Consider the following 25347-nt stretch of genomic DNA (forward strand, 5'->3'; position numbering starts at 1 on the left):
AGAGAAATTCAGTATGGAAAATGATGAAATACAGAAATTTTTATGTGCAGCATGGCATGTTTAAAATCATTAGAGTTGTGCATGATAATGTTTATGAGTCAGCTTACACCAAGTATTTGGTTTAAGAAATAAGATTGATTTGAAGCCTTATGTACATTCTGCAAGGTGCATAAACAGTAATCCACATCAGACTGATTTATTTCTGAAATTGGAAAATACCAATTTCACTGAGAGAATGAAAAACATTTTTGGTAAACACATCATGTGGTGAATTTGCCTTACCTTAGCTGGGTGTTTGCATTTTTCTTTTCTGGTACACTCATTCCTACTTCTTTACCATCTTGTATTCTGTCCCACCATGCTGTTAGTCTATTTCTTGCACAGGGCATATCCCACTTTGGTTACATTTCTTGAGTGACAGGGGTTCTGTCCCCAAACAGGTCTTTCACCTGTTCTTTCTGGGTTTGTTCATTCTGTAAGATGACTACTTTTGAAATGTTGGCCGACTCCTCCACAGTACTTGCAGAATCATTGCTACTCCTCTGATAAACATCCGTATGAAAGAACAACAAGCAGAGTTAAATTTCAGTGTTATATTTTTATATGCAGTAGGTAGGGGGTTAACTACTCTTGAGGGAATACATTATGTAGCATATAATGTCTCCCCAAGGAGGATGATTTCAGTCTTCATCACTCAGCCTCTTTTACTACCCTGTCGACTGCTTGTAAGTAGACAATAATAATTTTCTAAGTTGAGCAAAATGATGTATAAGATGATGATATGTGTTAATGATTAAAATTTGTAGTTTGTCAGGCATAAAATTTTGGAAGTGATGACTACAGTAACACAAGAGGATGGAAGCCCATAACATATATAAATTTTTCTAAACTGTGTGATGTGTTGTTTTGTTTTTGAATACAATAATGTTGAGAATTGTGTGTGTCCATAACACTAATGTCTTTGAGCCAAAAGATAATTTAAAAAATAAAATATGTCACAAGATAAGAGAATGTTGAAATATACGGAGATAATAGCGAAAATCTAAAGTAGCCAGCAAATATGAAAGCTAACAAAAGTTTATACAGCAGCAGTATGAAAGAACATCTTAAAAACGTAAATCAGTACTGATTATGTAAACATATTGAAGTCTTTTGTTCAATCTAAAGATAAATTGAGTCCAGCTGCTTACAGAAAAAGTTCCACTTTTAGTTGAGATATGTCATACTACGGAAATTCACTTCAGGGATTAGTAAGGAAAAATACAGTGAATATACTAATGTTTGTGGAATCAAGAAAAAGTTTATATCTGCGTTGCCTTCTAGATTTCAGTTCAGAATAATGTGGTGGCATAAAGTGCAGTAATGATTTCAGTAACTGATATTTTGTATGTTGGGTTATTGGAACTGGAGTTTTGTCTACAATATTATGCTTGATTAATGTGTAGTTCTTTAGCACCATTTTTTGCACACTGAGCAAAGCAGGTGTTTATTTCTTTATTTAATGAGGCAGTAATGAAATGACAATGAGTGGTGTAATGGAACATGTGAAGCATAGGTAATGAGGAAGTAATAATGATAAGCAACAAGAAGTATTATGAAAAGTAGGTATGATTAGGGAACCTGACTTTGCAGTAGCTACATTTTTGTTAATGCTGCACTCCTCTAGTTAACAAGGTTCTTTAGGCAATGTATTTAATGAGGGTACAGTCAAAAGAAAGTAATGAACTGTAACTATGTGATGGGAAATATAATTTTGTTATGGTTAAATATCTGGAAGGATTGAGGCAACACTTGGTGATATGTTTATAATTTATGGTACTTTAAACAAGAATTGAATGGAATATTATTTTTACAGTATAGTAAACTTATGTTTATAATTTATGGTACTTTAAACAAGAGTTGAATGGAATATTGTTTTTACAGTATATGAAACTATATATTGTTGCATAATTTATTTTCTTTGATGGTGCAAGTGGATTTTTCATCTGTGGTATTTATGGCTTTGAGTGAATGTGCATAAAAAGAAAAGATACCATATTAAGTAACCAGCTGCAACAAAGTGTGGATATTCTGAGAGGACTGAGCACTAGTAACGTAGTAGTCTCGGGTAACGTTAAGTATGTTTTGAAAATTTTACTGAAATCTGACTTTAGGGTTCAATAAAGACAATACAGTGTTTTGGGCAAATGTGCAGGGTAGTATGAAACAGTTTCCATTGCCTCAGCTTGATTTGACTATTACGAGGTGTTATGGGCAATATGTTGTAGACTGGCAAGACAGCCAATCCACAATGACGGGTAGCCGAAAGGCACGCGTTTAAGCTCACGCAGGCTGGCGTGAGGTCTGGAACAGGTCAGGGATATGAGACTAGCAAAAATAGTACGTATCTGTTGGAATACTTAACTTTAATCCATAATTGGTGAACATCAGTCTTGATGATACATGAATTACAAGATTAATAGCAAATGATAAAGGCGCCTTGCTAGGTCGTAGCAAATGACGTAGCTGAAGGCTATGCTAACTATCGTCTTGGCAATTAAGAGCGTAATTTGTCAGTGAACCATCGCTAGCAAAGTCGGCTGTACAACTGGGGCGAGTGCTAGGAAGTCTCTCTAGACCTGCCGTGTGGCGGCGCTCGGTCTGCAATCACTGACAGTGGCGACACGCGGGTCCGACGTATACTAACGGACCGCGGCCGATTTAAAGGCTACCACCTAGCAAGTGTGGTGTCTGGCGGTGACACCACACAATATGTTAAATATTTTTCAACATGACATAAACATAACTTTATGTATTTCTTGTATGTAACCACTATCTTACTCAATAAAAATATTTTATTACAGGTATAAAGTATGTATATATTTTACTAATGTATATTATTGGTATGTATTTTTTATGGAATGGCTTATTGAGCACAACAACATTAGAAATTTGTGTGAAGTTCCTATGGGACCAAACTGCTGATGTCCTCAGTCCTTAGGCTTACACACTACTTAATCTAACTTAAGCTAAGGACAACACACACACCTGCGCCTGAGGGAGGACTCGAACCTCCGATGGGGGGAGCCGCACGAACTGTGGCAAGGTGCCTCAGACCACGCAGTTACTCCGCATGGCACATTAGTAACAAACTCACTGCATGGATAGTGATTGGCTGTGAGTAAAGTGCGTGCCTGTGTTCTACATCTACATCGATACTCCACAATCCACCTTATAGCACATGATGGACGTTACCCCATACCACTAATTGTCTTTTTCTTTCCTGTTCCAATTGCAAACAGAATGAGGGACAAATGACCATGTGCAATGTATGTTGGAGGCAACAGAATCATTCTGCAGTCAGCTTCAAATGTCAGTTCTCTAAGCTTTCTCAATAGTGTTCCTTGATAAGAATGTCATCCTGCATCCAGGAATTCCCATTTGAGTTCCTGAAGTATATCTGTAACACTTGCGCATTGTTCGAACCTTCCAGTAAGAAATCTATCAGCCTGCCTCCGAATCACTTCAATGTATTCCCACTCAAGCAGTACTCATGAATAGCTTGCACTAGTGTCTTATATGCAGTCTCCTTGACAGATGAACCACACTTTCCTAGAATTCCCCCAATAAACCGAAGTCAACGACCATTCCCCTTCCTACCACAATCCTCACATGCTTGTTCCATTTTATATCGCTTTGCAGAGTTATGCCAAGTTATTTAAATGACGTAACTGTGTAAGCAAGATACTACTAATGCTATATCTGAACATTATGGACGGGTTTGTTTTTCCTACTCAATCGCATTTTTCCGCATTTAGAGCTAGCTGCCATTCAACACACCAACTAGAAAATTTAGTCCAAGTCACCTTGTACCCTCCTTCAGTCACTCAACTTTGACACCTTACCATATACCACAGCGCCATCAGCAAACAACGGTAGACTGTTGCACACCCTGTCTGCCAAATCATTTATGTATAAAGAGAATAATAGCGGTCCAATCACAATTCCCTGGGGCCCTCATGACAATACCTTTTCTCTGATGAACACTTGCTATGATCCAAGCATTTTCTCAAGGAAGACAATGAGTTATGTTCGAGAAAAATGATTGCTCAAATTTTGTTAAAATATAGTAAAACTTGTTTCTTGTTTGAAGAATTTGGTTTATATACTGACATAAAACTAATGTGCAAAATTAGTATGCTTCTACATTTAAATCTACATCTACATATATACTCATCTAGCCACCAAGCGGTGTGTGGCGAAGGGCACAATTCACGCCAAAGTCATATTTCCCCCCCTTCTGTTCCACTCGCGGAGCGCGTGAGGGAAAAACGACTGTCTGAACGCCTCAGTACGAGCTCTTATTTCCCTTATCTTTGAATGATGATCATTACGCGATTTGAAAGTTGGTGGTAATAATATACGCTCTACACCCTCAGCGAAGATTGGATTTCGGAATTTAGTGAGCAGCTCCTTTTGTTTAGTGCGTCGTGTATCTGCAAGTGTGTCCCACTTCAAACTTTCTATGAGATTTGTAACGCTCTCGCAATGGCTAAATATACCAGTCACGAATCTTGCTGCTCTTCTGTGGATTTTCTCAAGCTCTTGAATCAGACCCAACTGGTAAGGGTCCCATACAGACGAACAGTACTCTAAGACTGGACGAACTAATATATTGTAAGCTATTTCCTTTGTTGAAGGACTGCATCGCTTCAGGATTCTACCAATAAACCGCAATCTCCTTACCTGTTACTTGTGTAATCTGATCATTCCATTTGAGATCATTTCGAATAGTCACACCCAGATACTTGACTGATCTTACCACTTCCAAAGACTGATCATTTATTTTGTACTCATACATTAATGGGGATTTTTGCCTTGTTAAATGCAGTAGGTTGCACTTACTAATATTAAGAGGTAACTGCCAGTCATTGCACCACGCATTTATTTTCTGCAAATCCTGATTGATTTGTTCACAACTTTCGTGTGATACTACTTTCCTGTAGACTACAACATCATCGACAAACAGTCTCAGGATGCTGTCAATACCATCAACCAGAACGTTTATGTAAACCGTAAAAAGCAGAGGACCTATTACGCTGCCTGGGGCACACCAGAAGTTACTCTTGTTTCTGTTGAAGTTACCCTGTTCAGGACGACATACTGCTCCCTGTCTGTTAGAAAACTTTCTATCCAACCGCATATGTCATTGGATAGACCTTAAGTGCGCACTTTTTGTAGCAAGCGACAATGCGGAACTGAGTCGAATGCCTTTCGAAAGTATGATTTATGTCTGTAACCAATGTTAGTTTTAGTTCATTTGCACATGTAATAATATAAATTTATGTTATGAAAATTGTAAATTCCTTTTCTATCAGTGATTTATGTTGGAACTTGTTAACTATTTAGACATTGGATTATATATGATATAGCAGTACCTGTGTTATTCTGATTATGATGCAAAGTTCCTTTGGATATGCGTGTATGTCCAAAGGAACGGGCACTGCGGCGACTACAGCCATTATGAAAAACATTAAATGTATTCACAACTGTGAATAAGGACAACCGTCAGCTGGAGAATGGAATGACAACAATGAAAATTTGTGCCGGACCAGGATTCGAACCTGGATTTCCCGAGTACTGCAAGCAGTTGCCTTCGAATTTGGCTATCTGTGCATGACTCATGACCAGACCCAAACTTCCAAATGTCGTCAACCACATGTCCGGCTGTGAGTCGTGTGCAGACAGCCAAATGGTAAGGCAACCGCTCACAATATGTGGGAAATCTGGGTTCGAGTCCCAGTCCGGCACAAATTTTCATTGTCGTTATTCCATTTTACAGCTGATTTATTTGCAATTTTGGACTCTATATGGCAGCACATCAAGAGAGATTTAAAGCTTCTCTCTCTGCTCCCAATGGAAGCTGGAGGAGTTGACTCCTCCAAACCCCACCAACCAAGACTAGAAAAGAACACAAAAAGTGTATAACAGTACCAAAACTCTTACAATTTCTTCTCACTTCTCCTTTCCTGATCATAATTATGTTTCCTTCTTTCTTGCTGAATTCATATCTTCACTGTCCTCTCCCCTCCACAACTATCATTGTGCTCCTTGCATACAGCCTGAACATTGGAGTTGCCTTCTTTATTTTGTTAGAGTTTAATGTCTTTTCAACACCATCCAGAAAGCTATCAATTTTGAATTTTGGCAAGGGGTGAGGGGGGGGGGGGTGGAAGAGAGAGAGAGAGAGAGAGAGAGAGAGAGAAGAACCACACCCACTAGTTTCCTGCCCCCTCCCCTCCAGAACATGACTTCACAGCTTTACAATAGCATCACGACTGATTGAGAATTTACTCTTTCAATGAAAAATGTATTACAATATTAACATAAATTATTCTTACAAAATGGTGCAAAAACTCGCCACAGCTGCCAGAGGGAAGACAAAACTAAACCAAGTTTCTCAAAGAAAACTGGATGTGCACTATCTCTTTCTAAACAAAAAGTCTGTTAACTATTTAAGTTTTTGGTTTTTAAAACTGGAAGTATTTTGTAAAAGGCTGGGACAGAGGTACAGGTGTCAAACTGTAAACCAAAGGCAATCAATGAACACAACATTCTTCAATATAAAATACAGTAGCAATCAGTTGTACAAAAGGTACAGAATTTGCAAGATATGTTGCACAATGCTATGTACAAGTATCCAAAAATTTTTCAATAATTTAAGGAATTTCAATTCGTTGGGAATTAGTGGGGAAAAATTAGCTGAATATCAAAACAAAATATTGAGCTCCCTAAATGACACTAGGGGTTATTTTTTCTTTTGTTCAGCAGCAGCTTGAGCTGCCTTTTTGGCTTTAACCATTTCAGCAATTTCCTGTAAAGAGAAGAAAAAAATTAGGAATGTGGCACACACAAGGCTTGCAATAATAATAATAATAATAATAATAATAATAATAATAAACTTTTACATAGTATTTCTGATATCTAGTTGAATGTGTTAGTATTCAAGAGTGAAAATGATATGATACAGTAAGTTAAAAATTAAGTGTGTGAGTGTGAGTGTGTATGTGTGTGTGTGTGTGTGTGTGTGTGTGTGTGTGTGTGTGTGTGATTACAGAACTTGTCCATTGACTACAGATATTATGTCTGTGTAGCTCACATTGGACTGTGAATGCAGAAGTAAGCTGCATGATGCCCACCTTACTGCCAACTACCGGCTTTTTATACTAACATTTTATTTCACACAGAGTTTTCCATTAACATAACCATTTGAACAGATTAACTCTGCCAACTATTATTCCTTCACAGCAATAACAATTAACAGTTGTACTACACTAGTGATCAATATTAACATGTCGGTGAATACACAGAAAACTTTACCTTGTATCTAGAAATACATTGTTTCTTTGTTCTTGTTGGTATGCACTCTGCAATTCTCTCCCATCTGTTTGGTGTTGAATTAGGGTAAGTCTTCAGTGCTTGTTCTAGAAGCTTCTGTTCAGCCCCTGTCCATGGAGTCTCTTCTGTTGATGTTGAAGCCATAAAGAAAAGAGATGTTATATTCAGAACTTTCAGAACTAGAATTACATGAAGACAGAAAAAAGACAAAGGGAGTGTATAAAGTTACATATGTAAATGACTCCTATTCTGTTGTTATTGTCACATTTCGTACTGACAGAATAGATATTACTATAATGAATTACATACAATATAGTACATTTTTGTAAAATACTTAAGTATTTAATATTATGCTATGAGATTGCAGAGGGCTTAAAGAGTTCACTTCTGCTATACATCAACACAAGTAATGTGTTTTTACAGCACTATATCAAGCTGTTTAACTATGTACTCAGACTGGTTTAAACTTTTAGTTTGGATGACTTACAACACCTTGAGAATCAAGTCAGAAATACAATAATTAAGAAGTTTCTACACTGTGAAATAAATAAATAAATAAATAAAATAAAAAATATGTCAATATTATTTCACATGCCTGTGTTTGAAAGTTGAAGAGATAGTGTTTACACCATGCTTAAGTTAACACAAATGCAATCTGAAGACAGAACAGTAGTTGGTAATTAGATGAAGTCAACAATCTGCTTCACTAAAAGTGTGTTGTACAGTGTACATACAACATCAAACAGTAAGTGGTTCTAATGGTTCAAATGGCTCTGAGGACTATGGAGCTTAACATCTGAGGTCATCAGTCCCCTAGAACTTAGAACTACTTAAACCTAACCAACCTAAGGACATCATACGCATCAATGCCCATGGCAGGATTCGAACCTGCAACTGTAGTGGTCGCATTAAGTGGTAGTGTAATGTATCAACATAATTAACAACATTCCATTATTGATTCTGTCAGCACAATTCATAAACAGAATAAATTGTTGTTGGATACAGATAGAATAGAGTTGGTGTTTGCCAGTTTTTACCAGCTATATGTACCAAATCTCCATTTCAGTTCAATACATAGTCAATTTCCCCACGATTTTTTCTAAGTATTGCTACAGTAATTAAAAAACCAAAGGTGTTAATTTACTAGCTGCTGTGTGGATATTATAAATGTTTGCTATATTTTATTTCTTTCCCTTTTTGTCAGCTTTGTCCTTAATGCCAATCCAAAGCGATTCTGGACAAAAATTTGTCATTACTAATCAATCTGTCATCAGTTTACTGCAACTAACTTCTTTCTTTACAAGATTTCTTCCAGCACTTACAGCAGCATTTAAATTCAGAACACATATGTCCCTCTTTTATACAGTGCTTCCATGAAACATTCAGAAACTGAAATGACATCATTCTGCCCACACTACCTGGAGGTCCTATCAACTTGCTGTTCTATCACCACAAAACTATTTTCAAAGATCGTTCTAGTGGAGGCATATTTTCTGTTGCATCTTGACACCATCTGACTTCTGGAGATCACTAGAACTTGTACGTTTGTAGTAATAGCACTCAAGGTGCTTTGTCTACTTAATGCTAGTTTGTTCGTTTGTTTATTTGTCTGCTTGGTTTTTTTGTTTGTCAACTGTAACTGTCATCCTTGTTTTTATTTTATCTTCACTTACTATATGCTTTTACACATGCAGTAGGTCTGGCCAACGAGTGGTCCGACACCAAGCTTCTTGCTGATGATGTCTCATTGTGTGTGCGCTTAAGCTGTGTACAAAGAGTGCAGTGTTGCCTGCATAAAGTGCTAGCTCCACCCTTGGGGGTTTTGGTACGTTTGGTGTGTATAATGTGTACAGCAGGGAACTGAGTATGGACTCCTGGGCACACCAGCCCTGATTTGCCTTACTGTGGATTTTGTCCGTTTGGACATGAAACTTATGGTCCCTTAAGTAGGATAGAAGCAGGCTGACGTGTGACACGGGTACTCCCAGTACAACTAGCTTGTATAGGAGCCCGTCATGCCACACACAACAGTGTGAAAATGTGTTCCCTTCAAGGCATTTTTCACTCTTAGGAACAGTCAAAAGTCACAAGGAGCCAAATTTGGTGAATACGGAGGATGTTCAAGCATTGGAATGTGCTTGTCCACTGAAAAGTGTTTCACAGGTAAGGTTTTGTGGACTGGTGCACTGTCCTGATGCAGAATCCATGAGTTGTCCTTCCACAAATTTTGTCATTTCTTCCTTGATCTTTCCCTCAGCTTCATTTAGATTTGTTTGCAGTGCTACTGATTATCCATTTGGCCATATGGCACCCATTCAGTCATTAAAACCCTCCCGATAAAAAAAAAAAAAAAATCATCATCACTGCTTGGTCATGTGGGAGTATTTCTGTGCATCGCCTGACCCTTTGTTTCTGGTTCATACTGGAAGAGCCTTGTTTCATCACTTGTCGGCAGGGCTGGTTCTTCGCTGAATCTTCCCATGACATCAGAGCAAATGTTCTTCCAATGGTCTTTTTGTTCCTGAGAGAAGCTTTTTGGAACCAGTTTTGCATAAGTTTTTCTCATCTTTAATTCACAATGCAAAATCTGTCTTTTTTTCATTAATTTTTTAAAGGTCTGTGTAGCTCTGCTACCAGGTTAAGAGTAAAATTTATGAGAAGGTGTGGTGGAACACTGCATGAGCCACTGCTGACCTCTGAGTGTGGCATGTCTACATTTGGGTTAAGACAACAAGCATGTGAATTTATTGTGAGATGGGCTAGCCTTACTCAGTGTAGCTTGCCAGTGCAGTGGCACAGGCAAGTTAATGCCCTCATCATCAGGGTTTCGGTGGTGTTGCTCAGTATCTGACAAGGAGTGGTACACTGACACAACAAGCGCACTGCTATCTCGTATAAACAAACATAAGTTTGGTATCAGAGTCATTTGCAGTCCAGCAGTACCACCAAGATGCAGGGGCTACACCAGACAAGAAAATGACATGGAGCCACCAGCCCAAGCAGTGGATTTGAGTCCCTGCCAGGGTATTTGCTTCCTGCACTATGTCTACTCCCTGGATTTGGTGCAGCAGGCCTGCCAGTCCATTCCCACAGCAGTTACACTCCTGACAGGAGGCAGTGGTTGCACCCGGGCACAGCAGATGCTTAACACAATGTGGTGGGTGCAAGGTGTAAATGTGCTAGTTTTCACCTGGTTGATATGGGCAATATGGGTGTATTTGTCTAGTAGTATATAAGCTGTTAACCATGAGTAACGATTTGGGCGGTACAGCTAAGTTATGCTACCATCCAAGTTATGTCATTGTTTAGATGTGTAGTAGTAGTAGTAGTAGTAGTAGTAGTAGTAGTAGTGGCATCAGCAGTAGCAGCAGTAGTAGTGGTGATGAGCAGCTGCTCAGACGAGAGTAGTGAAGTTATAATAAGAAGAAATATGAGAGTGGTATGGTTAAGTGTTCCCATAATTTTATTTTGTTTTATGCAGACCAGTGAATACTGATAGGTATTTACGCATGTAAGTTTTTTTTTTTTTTTTAAATTATGTTTGTATAACTGGTAAGAGGTAGTAACATCATGGTCAGTACCACTGGGAGCAGTGTTTGCGATACTGCAGGGGCTACCATAGAGGAGGTATTGATAATTGTAAGAGATGAAGGAAATAAGATGTGAGTGGAGAATGTGCAGTTGTCTAACAAATGGGAAGCAATTCAGGCTGAGGGGAAGGAAAGAGCTTATTGCAAAACTCTGGAATACAGAGAGAAGTTGTGGATAGTGATTGATAGAAAATCGTCCTTGGGAGGTGAGGAATATGTTGATGATGGAGAAGGTGGATAGGACAAAAAGAGTGGGAGCAGAGAGGAGAAAGGAGGAGGAAGCTGAAAGGGATAGGAGCAGGTTTGTGGATAGTCTGCCTGTTCTTGCAGGACAGCTGGGTATCATTAATGTAGTTAAACCTGTTAGTCCTGTGAAGGGTATAGAAGAACACCATGAATGGGTGGGCGATCTTTTGAATGGGAAGATTAAGATAATTGTAAATGGTATGTAAAGCAAGTTCCTGAGAATCCATGCAAGGTGCAGAATAATGCTGTTGCTGAAGTTAAGGAGAGTAATGAAGTACTATCTCTGATATCAAGTCAAACTGTGGAGTCTGAGGTGGCAGAAATGAGTTTGGGCTGCACCGAAGTGATTTAAGTGTAGGGATAGCAACATGAATGATTTAAGTGTCTGCCTTACTAGGTGATAATGGGTGTTGTGTTGAGGCTGATGAGCCTAGAGGAGATGCACAGGGAAATGCTTGCGCCAGTGACTTCTGCATCACGCAGAATGTGGGACCAGCACAAGTACTAGGTCATACATAGTCTTGCAGGCCAAGCATCTGATGTGTGCAGCAAGCTATTTACTACATAGCCACAGTATTATATGCCTGATGAGTGTGAAGTAGGTAAAGAGTACAATGCAAGTCTGAATTCTGACTGAAAATCATGCCACAGTAAACCCTCGGTGACAGAAAGCTGTTGCCTGTGTAAAGCTATCACAAGGTGCTTCTAACGTATGGGACAAAGCAGTTAAACTGTGTACAACTACAGTAAAGTGCTATTTGATTGGTGTAGTACCACCAGGAAGTTGGTTTTTGGGAGCAGGAGCACCAGAAAACCAAGCATTTCAAGGGGAATTCAGTATGTAATGAGCACTACAATTGGATGAATAAGTAAGACTACGTGTCGGAGTGTTGTGAAGGGTAGTGCTGTATGTGGTTTTCTTGAGAGGTTAGTTTTGGGAATACATTTGCTGGGAAAGCATAAAGGGAACTGTTGTCGCATGGACAAATTTCTGAAAGTTGTTCCAAAAAAAGTTTAAACAACCACCTCTTTTGACAGATGGGGTGCTGAGCATAAGAGTACAATGGAGCCAGAGCATATGTTGTTAAAGGTCATATGTTAAGAATAAATTATTAAGAAAGAAAGAGTGTCATTTTTCGTTTCTAAGCATGGAAAGTAGAGTTAGAAGCTGTGTGCATAAGCATGGTAAGAGACGTAGCAGTGAAATACATTTTGCAACATCTGAGATAATAAGCAGGGCAAGGGACCCTTGAGAGAGATTGGGAGATTAAGCAATGCGAGTAAAGATTCCAAAGTGAAGACAGCCATAGTAGGTGTACAAGGAATACTATAGTATAAATATCAGAGAGAAATGTATTATTTTGAGTTTAAGAAAATACAAGGCCATGGAATGATCGATGAATGTTCTCAAATTGGTAAGGATATATGTTTTTACAGAATGGAAATAGTGTAGAAGCACAAAGTGATGAAAGTTCTAAAGGAAATAATGGAATGTTAAAATGCGATAGATGTAAACAACAGAATAGCAGAGGAGGCATTTAGCAAGTAAGGATTGAAGTCAAATGTAGACTCTGAACTTTGAAAACTGTACTGCCAGATGTTTTGTAGGGATAACTTGGGTTTTATAAGTGATACCCTGTGGGAAACTGCTCCTAAGGAAGACTTGAGGGGCTGGGTGTTCTCCATGGAGGGGGATAATGTAGCACAACTACCACCTTAAGAGCAAAATTTGTGAGGTGAGGTGGAACACTGCATTACCCGCCAGTGACTGGTGAGCACAGGCAAGGTGATGCCTCCACAATCAGAGTTTCGGTGGTGTTGCTGAGTTCTTGACCAGGAGAGGTGCATTGATGCAAGAAGTGCACAGCTATCTAGTATAAATAATAACTCATTCTGTATCCCAGTCATTCACAGTCCAGCAGTACTACCAAGATGCAGAAGTTGCTCCAGGTGAGGACATGACACACAGCCACCAGACGCAGCCCCAGGTTCGAGTCCCCGCTGGAGTGCCTGCTTTCTACACCAAGTTTGCCTCTCTGGACTTGGTAACACAGTGCAGTGGGTCTGCCAGTCCAATGCAGTAGCAGTTGGACTCCTGTCAGGAATCAATGTGTTGCACCCTGGGCACAGTAGCCACCTACCGACAATGTGGCAGATGTGTCTCTTGCCAATTGCCTTGGCCCCCAGGGTGTAGACATTCACTGAAGGGGGCTACCTCTGCAAGATTCCAGTACGTGTCACTGACGTCAGTGCTGTGGCTCATGCAACATAACCATGGGCCCGATGCTGAGTGCAGATGTCAGCAAAGAAGCCAGCTAGATGGATGCTGGGCACTGAATGACTACTGGTCCACTCCTGTGGGGCAGGGGCACGATCGCCTCCTCACTGCACTGTAGAATCAATGTATTGGTGAGAAATGTTTCTCCTTGGGTGTCATTGACTTGTAATCCAGTCTCACCCCACAGCCACTCAGCCTCCTGCAAATGTAGCACCCCCCCCCCTCCTCCCCCACCCCCACTGCCAGACAGAGTTGGCTGTATTTGCCTCAATTCCTGAACTCACAGATCGACCAAGGCATTCGTCATCCCCAACCTCTTCCCGACCTTCCGGAAACCATTTGCATCATTTAAAAACTCATGCATATGCCACAGCATTATTGCCCACCACCACCTTTAACATATGAAAACATTTCGTTCGTGACTTCTAAATTTCTTGAGAAATTTGAGGTTGATATGCTTCTCAGTTTTTATGTTCACCATGCTCACAGCACTACTACAGAACAACTTCTTCTACAGTCAAGGCTCAAAAGTGGACACAAAGATGAAGTTGACTGTAGCTGCTCTTGAAAGTTCTAGGTCAACTGCATTCCAATACCAGCCCTCCAACTCCCCTTCCAAGCGGATGAGCGATAGGTGCACTGACTACAAACTGTATTGTGAATAGAGTCAGTAGTAAAGAAGTAATTTCCTTTCATTATTTGTTTGTGTGTGTGTGTGGGGGGGGGGGGGGGGGAGGGGTGCGCTTGCACTGTCAGTTACACTCTCAAGACAAACATACAGTTTTTAACTGTAATATATGTCTTACTGCATTAAACTTCGAACTTTATAGACTACACCTCTTAATGAATCAAATTTTTGTTGGCCCTGGAAGTCATTAGATGGGCAACCCGCAACTGGTACTGTACGAGATTTCCACTCTGCAGTGGAGTGTGCACTGATATGGAACTTCCTGGCAGATTAAAACTGTGTGCCGGACCAAGACTCAAACTCGGGACCTTTGTCTTTCGCGGGCAGGTGCTCTACCAACTGAGCTACCCAAGCACGACTCGCACCCCGTTCTCACAGCTTTACTTCCACCAGTACCTCGTCTCCTACTTTCCAAACTTCACAGAAGCTCTCCTGTGAACCAGAGTCGGAGCACTTGCTCGCGAAAGGCAAAGGTCCCGAGTTCGAGTCTCGGTCTGGCACACAGTTTCAATCTGCCAGGAAGTTTCAACTGGTACTGTGTTTGCTTAGTAATACAGACACGACATACCTATATCTGTTAAATGCTGCTTCGCATGTATACCAATGAAGTGGTTTTGTTAGTCATGGGAGATTTCGGTAAAGTCAATTCAGGCTGAACAGATGTTAAGTGTTGCAGAAAAGGTGTTGGAAGCAATGGGAACTTGATTTTTATCGAGCAGGTAATGGTGGCCCTTCTGCCTCTATGCATAATTGCGGTATGGGGTTTGTCCAGTCAGCCCCTGTGGACAATCTGATGCCCTTGTGGAGCACTGAGTCCAGCTTTTTAATTATGTTAATCATACTGATGTACAGTATATGCGATTTAGATGAGGGCCCATTAAACTTCTACAAAATTTCAGCAATCAGGATTTTTCTAACAGAGGCTCAATGAAAACCAATGCTAGCATCCTTTTTCATTGTGTCCCTCTGTAATTCAACGCCTCCTCTATATGGTGAGTAGCAATTTATCCTTCCATATGATTGTTGTTCCATCCTGGGCGTTCCATTGTTCTTACAGTAGTGTCATACGGCTTCTTCATCTGCCAGCTGTTACTAGCACATTCACCACAGTCACTAAAGGTGTTACCAGAGATGGGCCAATACGTATGCAGAAGGTTGCAGATAATTATCAGAAATGGACCGACATGTATGCAGATAAGGTTGCAGATGATAATAATAAGTAGCCAACTGCAGACAAAAGGAGTGCAGTTCAGGTATGATAGATCTGCATGACTCATCAAACTACCAATACACTGCCACCTAATTAAGACTTACACATAAATTTGTTGTACAAAGAAACCACACAAATGAAGAGCACAAAAATTAGAAATCTTTCAACACACTTCAAAAAGTATTTTATTCCATTTCAAACAGTACTCATATACACATAGTTAATCACCTAGTGCAAAACACTCAAATAAGTGATAAGTAAATTATTATTTAAAGCTTTGTCACTCACCTTCAAGTCTCTCTGTCATAGAACCACTTGTATCACCAGCGGAATGCTCCTTCTCAAATATGTTGTATGCTTGTTTGTTCACAGTTTCTTTTAAAACATTTCTGCTGAAATCTGAACTCTGGAGGGATTTGGCTTTTGCAAGAACATCCTTTGCAGTTTTCTTACTAGAAGAGGCTACATCATGTTGGTTAATGAAGTTTGCGATAACTTCCCACCTGAGAAAGTTTACCATTATCAGACTCAGTGATGAATGAAACAAATGGATTAAAACTTTTAATTTTCAAGCAACAGACTGATGAACATATTTCACAACACAAGTAATGAGCTGAAATGTTTAATTATTATTTTACCTCTGATTTGTTCCAGCTGGAAATAAATTAACAGCTTTAATAAGGACATGTATTTCTTCAGTTGACCAGTTGACTTGACCTCCCTTCCTTGATCCCTGTGCACCTGATGCACCACTATTACGTTGGGATGCAGCCAAAAGGGCTTGCCGCTCTTCTTCAATTTGCTTCTCAGTATCTTCGATAGCACTGATATATACACTTCGACCACCTTGTCTCATTTTCTCTAAGAGCTCGTCAATTCTATAAAAGAGAAGAGACACATCAGATATGATGTAAACAGAATTTATCAAATACGGTCTATCAACTGCTTGTAAACTACTAATACATAACTGATGGCATCCATTTTTGCACAGGTTGTGTGATTTAAATACAGTAGAATCTCATCAGTACGTCCCAATTACCGCCTTTTTCTACATAGTACATTGCAGTCCCAATTGTGTTAAACACATATTAAACAGACTCATTTGTGCATTCTCCCTCCCCACTTCGCACATTCAGATTTGGTGGTATCAGTACTGTTTGGCTACTGCAACTTTTGCCATCGAGAGTTGTAAGAGACTGACGTTCATGGAAACATAGTGCACAAATGTACAGGGAGATAGTGCCCTCCAGACCTGAATAGCGTGTAAGGAAAAGGTAGAACAGTACTCAACATAAAAATGACATGTTGAGCTGCAGACAAGCACAACAAAAAAACTGTTCTACATTTAGCCTTCGGCCAATGCCTTCTTCAGAAAAAGAGCCAAACACACATTCATTCATTCATTCATTCATTCATTCATACAAGCATACACGATTGCCATTGGTGGTAGCTCGGACCAGACTGGAACTGTCATATTGAACAGATGTAGCAATCTAGAGGGAAAGGGGAAGGGATATGAGTGTACAGGTGGGGGGGGGGGGGGGGGGGAAGAGGAGTACTGAGCACTGCATGACAAGACAGCCACAAGGCACAGCGTCAGGAGGTTGTGGGGCAAGGAGGTGGGGAGTGTAAAAGGAGAGAGAGGCAGAGAAGGGGAAAGACATTGGCAGGGGGCAACACACACAGATGGTGAGGGGATATGAAAAGGGAGGAGGCAATAGGAAACTGTTGTATGGAGGGTGTGGGGATAGTAGGTTACCTTTGGTTACAGACAGGATAATTTTGGAAGCAGAAAACGTGTTTCAAGGATAACTCGCTTCAGTGTAGTTCAGAAAATCTGGTTGTAGAGGGGAGGATACAGATAGCCCGGGTTGTGAAGCAGCCATTGAAATCAAGCATGTTATGTTCAGCTGCATGTTGTGCCAAAAGGTGGTCTACTTTGCTCTTGACCACAGTTTGGCAGAAGCCATTCATCTTGGTGGACAGCTGATTGGTAATCACACCAATACAAAAAGCTGTGAAATAATTACAGCAGACCTGGGATATGATGGCGATTTCATAAGTGGACCAGCCTCTGATGGGGTAGAATAAGCCTACAGCAGGACAGGAATAGGAAGTGTGGGGAGGGTGGATTGGGCAGATCTTGCACCTGGGTCTTTCACAAGGATATGATCACTGTGGCAAGGGGTTGGGATTGCAAGTGGCACAGGGATGGATTAGGATGTTGGGTGGATTATGGAACACAACTTTAGGAGGGGTGGGAAGGATCTCTCTTAGTTTAGGGCAAGATGATAGGTAATCAAAGCCTCAATGAAGGATGTGGTCCAGTTGTTCCAGTCCACAGTGGTACTGGGTGACAAAGAGGGCACTCCTCTATAGATAGGGTGGGGGGGGGGGGGGGGGTGGAAAGATTGAGGGTGTGTGGAGAAATGGCACAAGAGATCTGTTAGCAGACCAGGTCCTGGGGGTAGTGCCTGTCTGTGAAGGACTTTGTGAGAACCCCAGCATACAGGGCAACAGAGTTCTTATCACTGCAGATACACTGTCCCCAGGAGGCCAGGCTGCATATGGGAGGGATTTTTTGGTGTGGAAAGGATGAAAGGTGTCAAAATGCAGGTGTGGTTGGTGTGTTTAATGAGGGCAGAAGTGTGGATAGAGCCATCAGAGAGGACGTGGCCAACGTCCTGGAAGGTAGCACACTGGGTTGAGGAGGACCAGGTGAAGTGGAAAGGAGAGAAGGTGTTGTGGTTGTGAACAAATGAGCATAGGATATCTTGACCGTGAATCCCTATCATGAAAATATCATCAATGAACCTGAATCAAACCAGAGGTTTGGCATACTTGGAGGCCAGGAGTGTCTCCTCTAGATGCCCACAAACAGGTTGGCATAATGGGGTGCCATGTGGGTGACCATGAATGCTGCAGATTTGTTTGTATACCTTCCCTTCGGAGGAGAAGTAGCTGTGAGTTAGGATAAAGTTAGTAAGGTGTATGAGAAATGAGGTAATAGGTTTGGAATCTGAAGGATGTTGGGAAAGGCACTGTTCAATAGCAACAAGACCATGAGCACGAGGGATGTTGGTGTATAAGGAAGTGATGAGTAGAGATCTGGGTGGTAAAGGGGTGGGGATGGCGGGAAGTCGGTGAAAGGAGTGGTTGGTATCTTTCACGTGGGATGCTAGATTACAGTCAGATGGTCGGAGGTGTTCGTCAGTGAGGGCTGAAGTTCTTTCAGTGGGGGGACAATAACCAGCTACAATGGGGTGTCCATGATAGTTGGATTTGTGGATTTTAGCGAGCATGTAGAAGGTGGGTGTCTGGCATGTTCTGTGATGGGATCAATCTGGCAGCACTTATAGGTGCGGTAGTCAGATAATTGGCTGATGCTTTCTGCTAAGTAGTCACTGTAATTCATAACGACAGTGTTGGGACCTTTGTCTGCAGTTAGGATGATTAGGTCATTATTTGTTTTGAGGTTGTGTAAGGCTGTCCTTTCTTCTGCTGAAAGGTTGGTGTTCTTAGGAAGGGCCTGAGGAAGGATGGTAAAGCCAAGTTGGAGGTAAGCAATTGCTGGAATCACCTCTGCTCCCTTTGCGAGATACTGCGACTGTGCAATCCCTGCTACATAAATCACATCTCTAAAATTGAACCCCTTGCTCTCCAGATGTGGAGGTGCATTCCAGACATCACTCAACGTTTCATCTTTACAGTGAGTAACAATCTTTTTTCTTGTACTGATGATATTCCAACCTGGAGTTTCCATTGTTTGATTTTAACTAGCAGCTTTTCTTGCATCCTACATCCCTCTGATATTTTCCTTTATTACTACTATTACTCCTCTCTAAAGTATTACTTTCTCTGTGTCAAATCTTTCTCTTCTTTTCTGTGTTTACTCATTGCCTCATATCACACATGCTCTGACTTCCGAACCACACTGTATCAATGACCTTGTCTGCATATAATACACAGCTACATGAATGCGCAAGATTATTGTTGCACTATCTGATGCCCCAAAAATTCTTCCCTCCAGTAACTATATTTATTCCTATTGATCCCATTTCCTCCCTCATCCTCCATAGTTTTGTGTTTTATTTACCACACCACCCATTCCACATGAACTGCGATCCTCCTTCGCCTTCTCTTCCTTTATCCAAACACATGCATGCTCTCATACCTCACCCATTCCTTTTCTTTCAGTTTTTGTATGTTTTTAACGAATTTGTGCATATTTTCATGTGGTTTCAAGCATTTGCGCAAATTTTTATGTACATGTGCATATTGCTATGTGTTTTTACTTATCTGTGTGTGTTTTTTTGTGTGGCTTTACACATTTTTGTGTCTCTTTTCTGTTATCCAATTCCCCTAACAGCCATCCAACACCTTGATTTGCCCACTTTCACATCATTAACCCAGTCCCACATCCTGTGTCTTAAATACCACCTAAACCATGAGATCTCCCCCCCACCCCCCCTCAACACATTATGATTCCTTTCTCTCGATCCCATCTCTGCTTCACAATAACCTTCACCTTTTCAGTCTGCCAGTCCTTGGCCCTTTACCTGGTACTGCAAAAACATATGTCCATGGCACAGCCATCCCAAAACAACCTCCGCTCCCTCTGCAGATACTGCTCCTGTGTAATCCTTGCTGCATATATGTAATGTATGCATCTCTAAAATTCAATCACTTGCTCTCTAGCACCTACTGAAATCCTACTGCTGCCTCGGGGCACCACTATCCAACCCCTAGCATACCCTCAGCGCTCCTCCTCATGAACTCCATATAGTACTCAGATCCTGTCTAGCTGACCTTTACAACTTGCCACATTCCCCAAAACTCCCTATCAACATTCCACCAAATCCAGGACACAAATATTCGTGGAACACAGTTATTAAACTTTCCCTCAAACCCTCAACCCCACAGAACGTTCAGTCCTATCCACAAGACTCACCTTTACCCCTACACCCAAATTTAACCATGCTGGACATCCCAAAGGTCTACTCTCCTTCCCTTCATCCCTGCAGTGGGTACACTTCTTTGCCAACAATCCCTCCAACCAAAGCCAACCTGATGCCAAAATTTACGGCTGTCTTTCCCAGTTTATATGACCATCCAACTGTGATACCCTCCCCAGTCACCATCCAGGTTTTCCTTACCTCCAACTTTGTATTACCAACCTACCAGAGTTCCCTTCCTAACACCACCAACCTTTCAGCAGAACAAAGGACAGCCTTATACAACCTAAAAACAAATAATGACCTAATCATCCTAACTGCCAACACTGTCATTATGAATTGGCAGAAAGCGTCAGCCAATTATCTGACTACACCACCTATAAACTCTGCCAGAGTGATCCCATCACTGAAGTCCAACATAATGTTCAATGCCTGATTAGTGCCTTAGGAACTTTCCAGAACCTCTCCCCTGAATCCATTTCCCTCCAAACCCCCATAACATCCCACACATCCACCTTCTATGTGCTGCCTAAAATCCACAAATCCAAATATCATGGACACAAATCCAACTATCATGGACACACCAATGTAGCTGGTTATTGTGCCCCCCCTGAAAGAACTTCAGCCCCAACTGACCAATACCTCCAACCACCCTTTCCTCGTAGATCCTTACTCGTCACTGCTGATACCACTTCGTTATACACCAACATTCCTAATGATCACAGTCTTGTTGCTAATGAACACTACGTTTCCCAATGTCCTTCAGATTCTAAACCTATTACCTCAAATCTCATACACCTTAATAACTTTATTCCAACACACAACTACTCCTCCTTTAAAGGGAAGGTACACAAACAAATTTGCGGCACATTTACAGGCACCAATATGGCACAGGCACCAATATGGCATCCTCCTATGCCAACCTGTTTGTGGACATCTACAGGAGACACTCCTGGCCTCCCAGTATGCCAAACCTCTGGTCTGATTCAGGTTCACTGATGATATCTTCATGATAGCAACTCATAGTCAAGATATCCTATGCTCATTCCTTCACAACCTCAACACTTTCTCTCCTATCCACTTCACTCGGTCCTCCTCAACCCAGCATGCAACCCTTCCTGTATGTTGACCACCACCTCTCTGATGGCTCCATCCACACCTCTGTCCAAACTAAATCCACCACCCACACCTGCATTTTGACACATGTCATCGCTTCCACACCAAAAAATGCCTCCCATATACAGCCTGGCCACCTGTGGACAGTGTATCTGCAGTGATAATAACTCTGTTGCCCAGTACCTGTCATACCTTCGGTATCAAAAAATCCCTAGTGACAAGAACTCCATTCCCAGTATGCTGAGGTTCTCACAAGATCCTTCACGGACAGGCACTACCCCCGGACCTGGTCTGCTAACAGGTCTCTTGTGCCATTTCCCTACACATACTCAATCTTCCCACCATCCCCAAGAACCAGCTACAGAGGAGTGCCCCTTTTGTCATCCAATACCAAACTACACGCGAACAACTGAACAACATTCTTCATCAAGGTGCTGATTACCTATAATCATGTCCTGAACTAAGAGAGATCCTACCCTAGATCCTTCCCACCCCTCCTGAAGTCGTATTCCATAATTCACCCAACCTCCACAACATCCTAGTCCATCCCTGTGTCACTCACAGTACCAACCCCTTGCCACAGTGATCATATCCCTGTGAAAGATCCACGTGCAAGATCTGCCCAGTCCACCCACCCCACACTTGCTATTCCAGTCGTGCTGTAGGCTTATTCTACCCCATCAGAGGCTGGTCCACTTATAAAACCAGCCATCCTATCCCAGATCTACTGCAATCACCGCACAGCTTTTATGTTGGTATGATTACCAATCAGCTGTCCACTGGGATAAACGGCCACTGCCAAACTGTGGCCAAGAGCAAAGTAGACCACCTTTCGGCACAACATGCAGCTGAACATAACATGCTTGATTTCAATGGCTACTTCACAACCTGGTCCATCTGTATCCTTCCCTCCACAACCAGATTTTCTGAACTACACTGAAGTGAGTTGTCCTTAAAACACGTTTTCTGCTCCCATAAGAATCCCATCTGTAACCGATGGAAACCCACTGTCCCCACACACTCTGTATCCAATCACCTCCTCCCTGTTCATGTCCCCTCACCATCTTTGTATGCTGTTCTCTGCCACCGCGCCCACCTGTCTTTCCCCTTATCTGCCCCTCTCCTTTTACACTCCCCCCCTCAAGCCTCCTGATGCTGTCCCTTGCGGTGGTCTTGTTGGCATGCAGTGCTCTCCTTTCCCCCCACCTGTACCCTGACGTCCCTTCCTCTTCCCCACCCCCTCCAGATTGCTGCTTCCATTCATTTAATATGACAGTTGCATTCTGTTCCACTGCCAGTGTTGGCAGTCATATGTGTGTGAGGTGTGCTTGCTTGTGTGAATGGTGTGTTGGTTTCCTTTTCTGAAGAAGATTTTGGCCGAACGTGTAAGAATCTTTTCATTGTGCCTATCTGCAACTCAACACATCATCTTGATGGTGAGTAGGAATCTATCTTTTTCCTTAAATTGTTGATATTCTCATCTGAAGTTTCCATTGTTTGAATAGTGTGTAATTCAGGCAGAAACGCTACCTATGGATTATGGCTCGGAGGAACACTGACAGCAACGCCACCATGTTGAATAATTATTTTCGTGCAGCCACAAGACATTGTGTTACTAGTCAAACTGTGCACATAATAGGCTGCATGATGCACAACTTCACTCCCAACGTCCATGGCGAGGTCCTTCTTTGCAACCAAGACACCATGCAGTGAAGTATAGATGGACCCAACAACATGCCAAATGGACTACTCAGGATTGGCAACACGTTCTCTTCACCAATGAGTGTCACATATACCTTCAACCACACAATCGTTTGAGACGTGTTTGGAGGCAACCTGGTCAGGATAAATGCCTTAGACACACTGTCTAGCGAGTGCAGCAATGTGGAGGTTCCCTCTTGTTTTGGGATGGCATTATGTGGGGCCGGCGTACGCCGCTGATGGTCATGGAAGGCGCTGTAATGGCTGTATGATACGTGATGCCATCCTCCAAACGATAGAGCAACCATATCAGCAGCATATTGGCAAAGCATTCGTCTAAGAGATGAACCCTATTGAACATGCCTGGGATAGATAGAAAAGGGATGTTTATGGATGATGTGACCGACCAACCACTCTGAGAGATCTACGCTGAATCGCCGTTGAAGAGTGGGACAATCTGGACCACCAGTGCCTTGATGAACTTGTGGATAGTATGCCACGACGAATACAGGCATACATCAATGCAAGACGACATGCTACTGGGCATTAGAGGTACCAGTGTATACAGCAATCTGAACCACCGCCTCTGAAGGTCTTTTTTATATATATATATAAAAACTGAATATACCTTAATCAACTTTAAACACAATAGTGAGCAAACAAAAAACAATTGAAGCAGAATGTTTGGAAGAGGAAATGGCTAACAAAACTGAGTGTGTGTTGCTCAGTTTCCAGAACTGGAAAATGTGCTACTAAAGTGGATAAAACGAGCTTGTGCTCTGAACGTACCAGTTAACAGTACAGTGGTTCATGCTAAGGCAACATATTTGGCCTCGCAGATTTTAAGGCAGCAAACGGTTGGATCGAAAGTTTCAAAAACAGGCATAATTTAGTGCACAAATGTGTTCGAAGTGAGGTTGGAAGCAATGTCAGTCATAAAAAAATACTGTATCAAAAGATGTTTTCAATGCAGATGAAAAGGGCTTATTTTTTACCATCAGCCTTTCAAGACTCTGGAGCTCACAGGAGAGAAATGACACAGTGGAAAACCTAATAGCGAGATGCTAAGTGTTTTATTTTGTTGTAACAAAAGTGGAACAGAAAAGTTGATGCTACCAATAACTGGAAGGTGAAGAGTCCACAACACTTCAAAAATGAATGGATATTTCCCGGTCAACGTACAGCTAATGGAAGTGCATGAGTAGCAACAACTATTTTCGAACAATTCTTCTGTGACTGGGATGCAAGATTGGCTGTTACCAACAGAAAAAGCATCTTGTCTATTGACCAGTGTACAGAGCATCCGCAAGATACATCGTATCTACATAATACACTCCTGGAAATTGAAATAAGAACACCGTGAATTCATTGTCCCAGGAAGGGGAAACTTTATTGACACATTCCTGGGGTCAGATACATCACATGATCACACTGACAGAACCACAGGCACATCACATAGACACAGGCAACAGAGCATGCACAATGTCGGCACTAGTACAGTGTATATCCACCTTTCGCAGCAATGCAGGCTGCTATTCTCCCATGGAGACGATTGTAGAGATGCTGGATGTAGTCCTGTGGAACGGCTTGCCATGCCATTTCCACCTGGCGCCTCAGTTGGACCAGCGTTCGTGCTGGACGTGCAGACCGCGTGAGACGACACTTCATCCAGTCCCAAACATGCTCAATGGGGGACAGATCCAGAGATCTTGCTGGCCAGGGTAGTTGACTTACACCTTCTAGAGCACGTTTGGTGGCATGGGATACATGCGGACGTGCATTGTCCTGTTGGAACAGCAAGTTCCCTTGCCGGTCTAGGAATGGTAGAACGATGGGTTCGATGACGGTTTGGATGTACTGTGCACTATTCAGTGTCCCCTCGACGATCACCAGTGGTGTACGGCCAGTGTAGGAGATCGCTCCCCACACCATGATGCCGGGTGTTGGCCCTGTGTGCCTCGGTCATATGCAGTCCTGATTGTGGCGCTCACCTGCACGGCGCCAAACACGCATACGACCATCATTGGCACCAAGGCAGAAGCGACTCTCATCGCTGAAGACGACACGTCTCCATTCGTCCCTCCATTCACGCCTGTCGCGACACCACTGGAGGCGGGCTGCACGATGTTGGGGCGTGAGCGGAAGACGGCCTAACGGTGTGCAGGACCGTAGCCCAGCTTCATGGA

General features: G+C 41.9%; 1 protein-coding gene across 1 annotated transcript in view; it reads right to left on the bottom strand.

The window, feature by feature from the left end:
- Nucleotides 1–6582: 6582 nt before the first annotated feature.
- The window catches only part of LOC126471208 (dnaJ homolog subfamily C member 2), a 204118-nt gene continuing 185353 nt past the window's right edge, over nucleotides 6583–25347 (bottom strand). The window contains exons 8-11 of the mRNA XM_050099322.1: nucleotides 16028–16267; nucleotides 15678–15892; nucleotides 7360–7502; nucleotides 6583–6853 (exon numbers count right to left, since the gene is read on the bottom strand). Coding sequence (XP_049955279.1) covers nucleotides 6788–6853; nucleotides 7360–7502; nucleotides 15678–15892; nucleotides 16028–16267 — 664 coding nt within the window. The 3' untranslated portion in view covers nucleotides 6583–6787. The remainder of the gene's footprint in view (nucleotides 6854–7359; nucleotides 7503–15677; nucleotides 15893–16027; nucleotides 16268–25347) is intronic.

The sequence above is a fragment of the Schistocerca serialis genome, chromosome 3 (assembly GCF_023864345.2).
Source record: "Schistocerca serialis cubense isolate TAMUIC-IGC-003099 chromosome 3, iqSchSeri2.2, whole genome shotgun sequence".
Classification (NCBI taxonomy): domain Eukaryota; kingdom Metazoa; phylum Arthropoda; class Insecta; order Orthoptera; family Acrididae; genus Schistocerca; species Schistocerca serialis.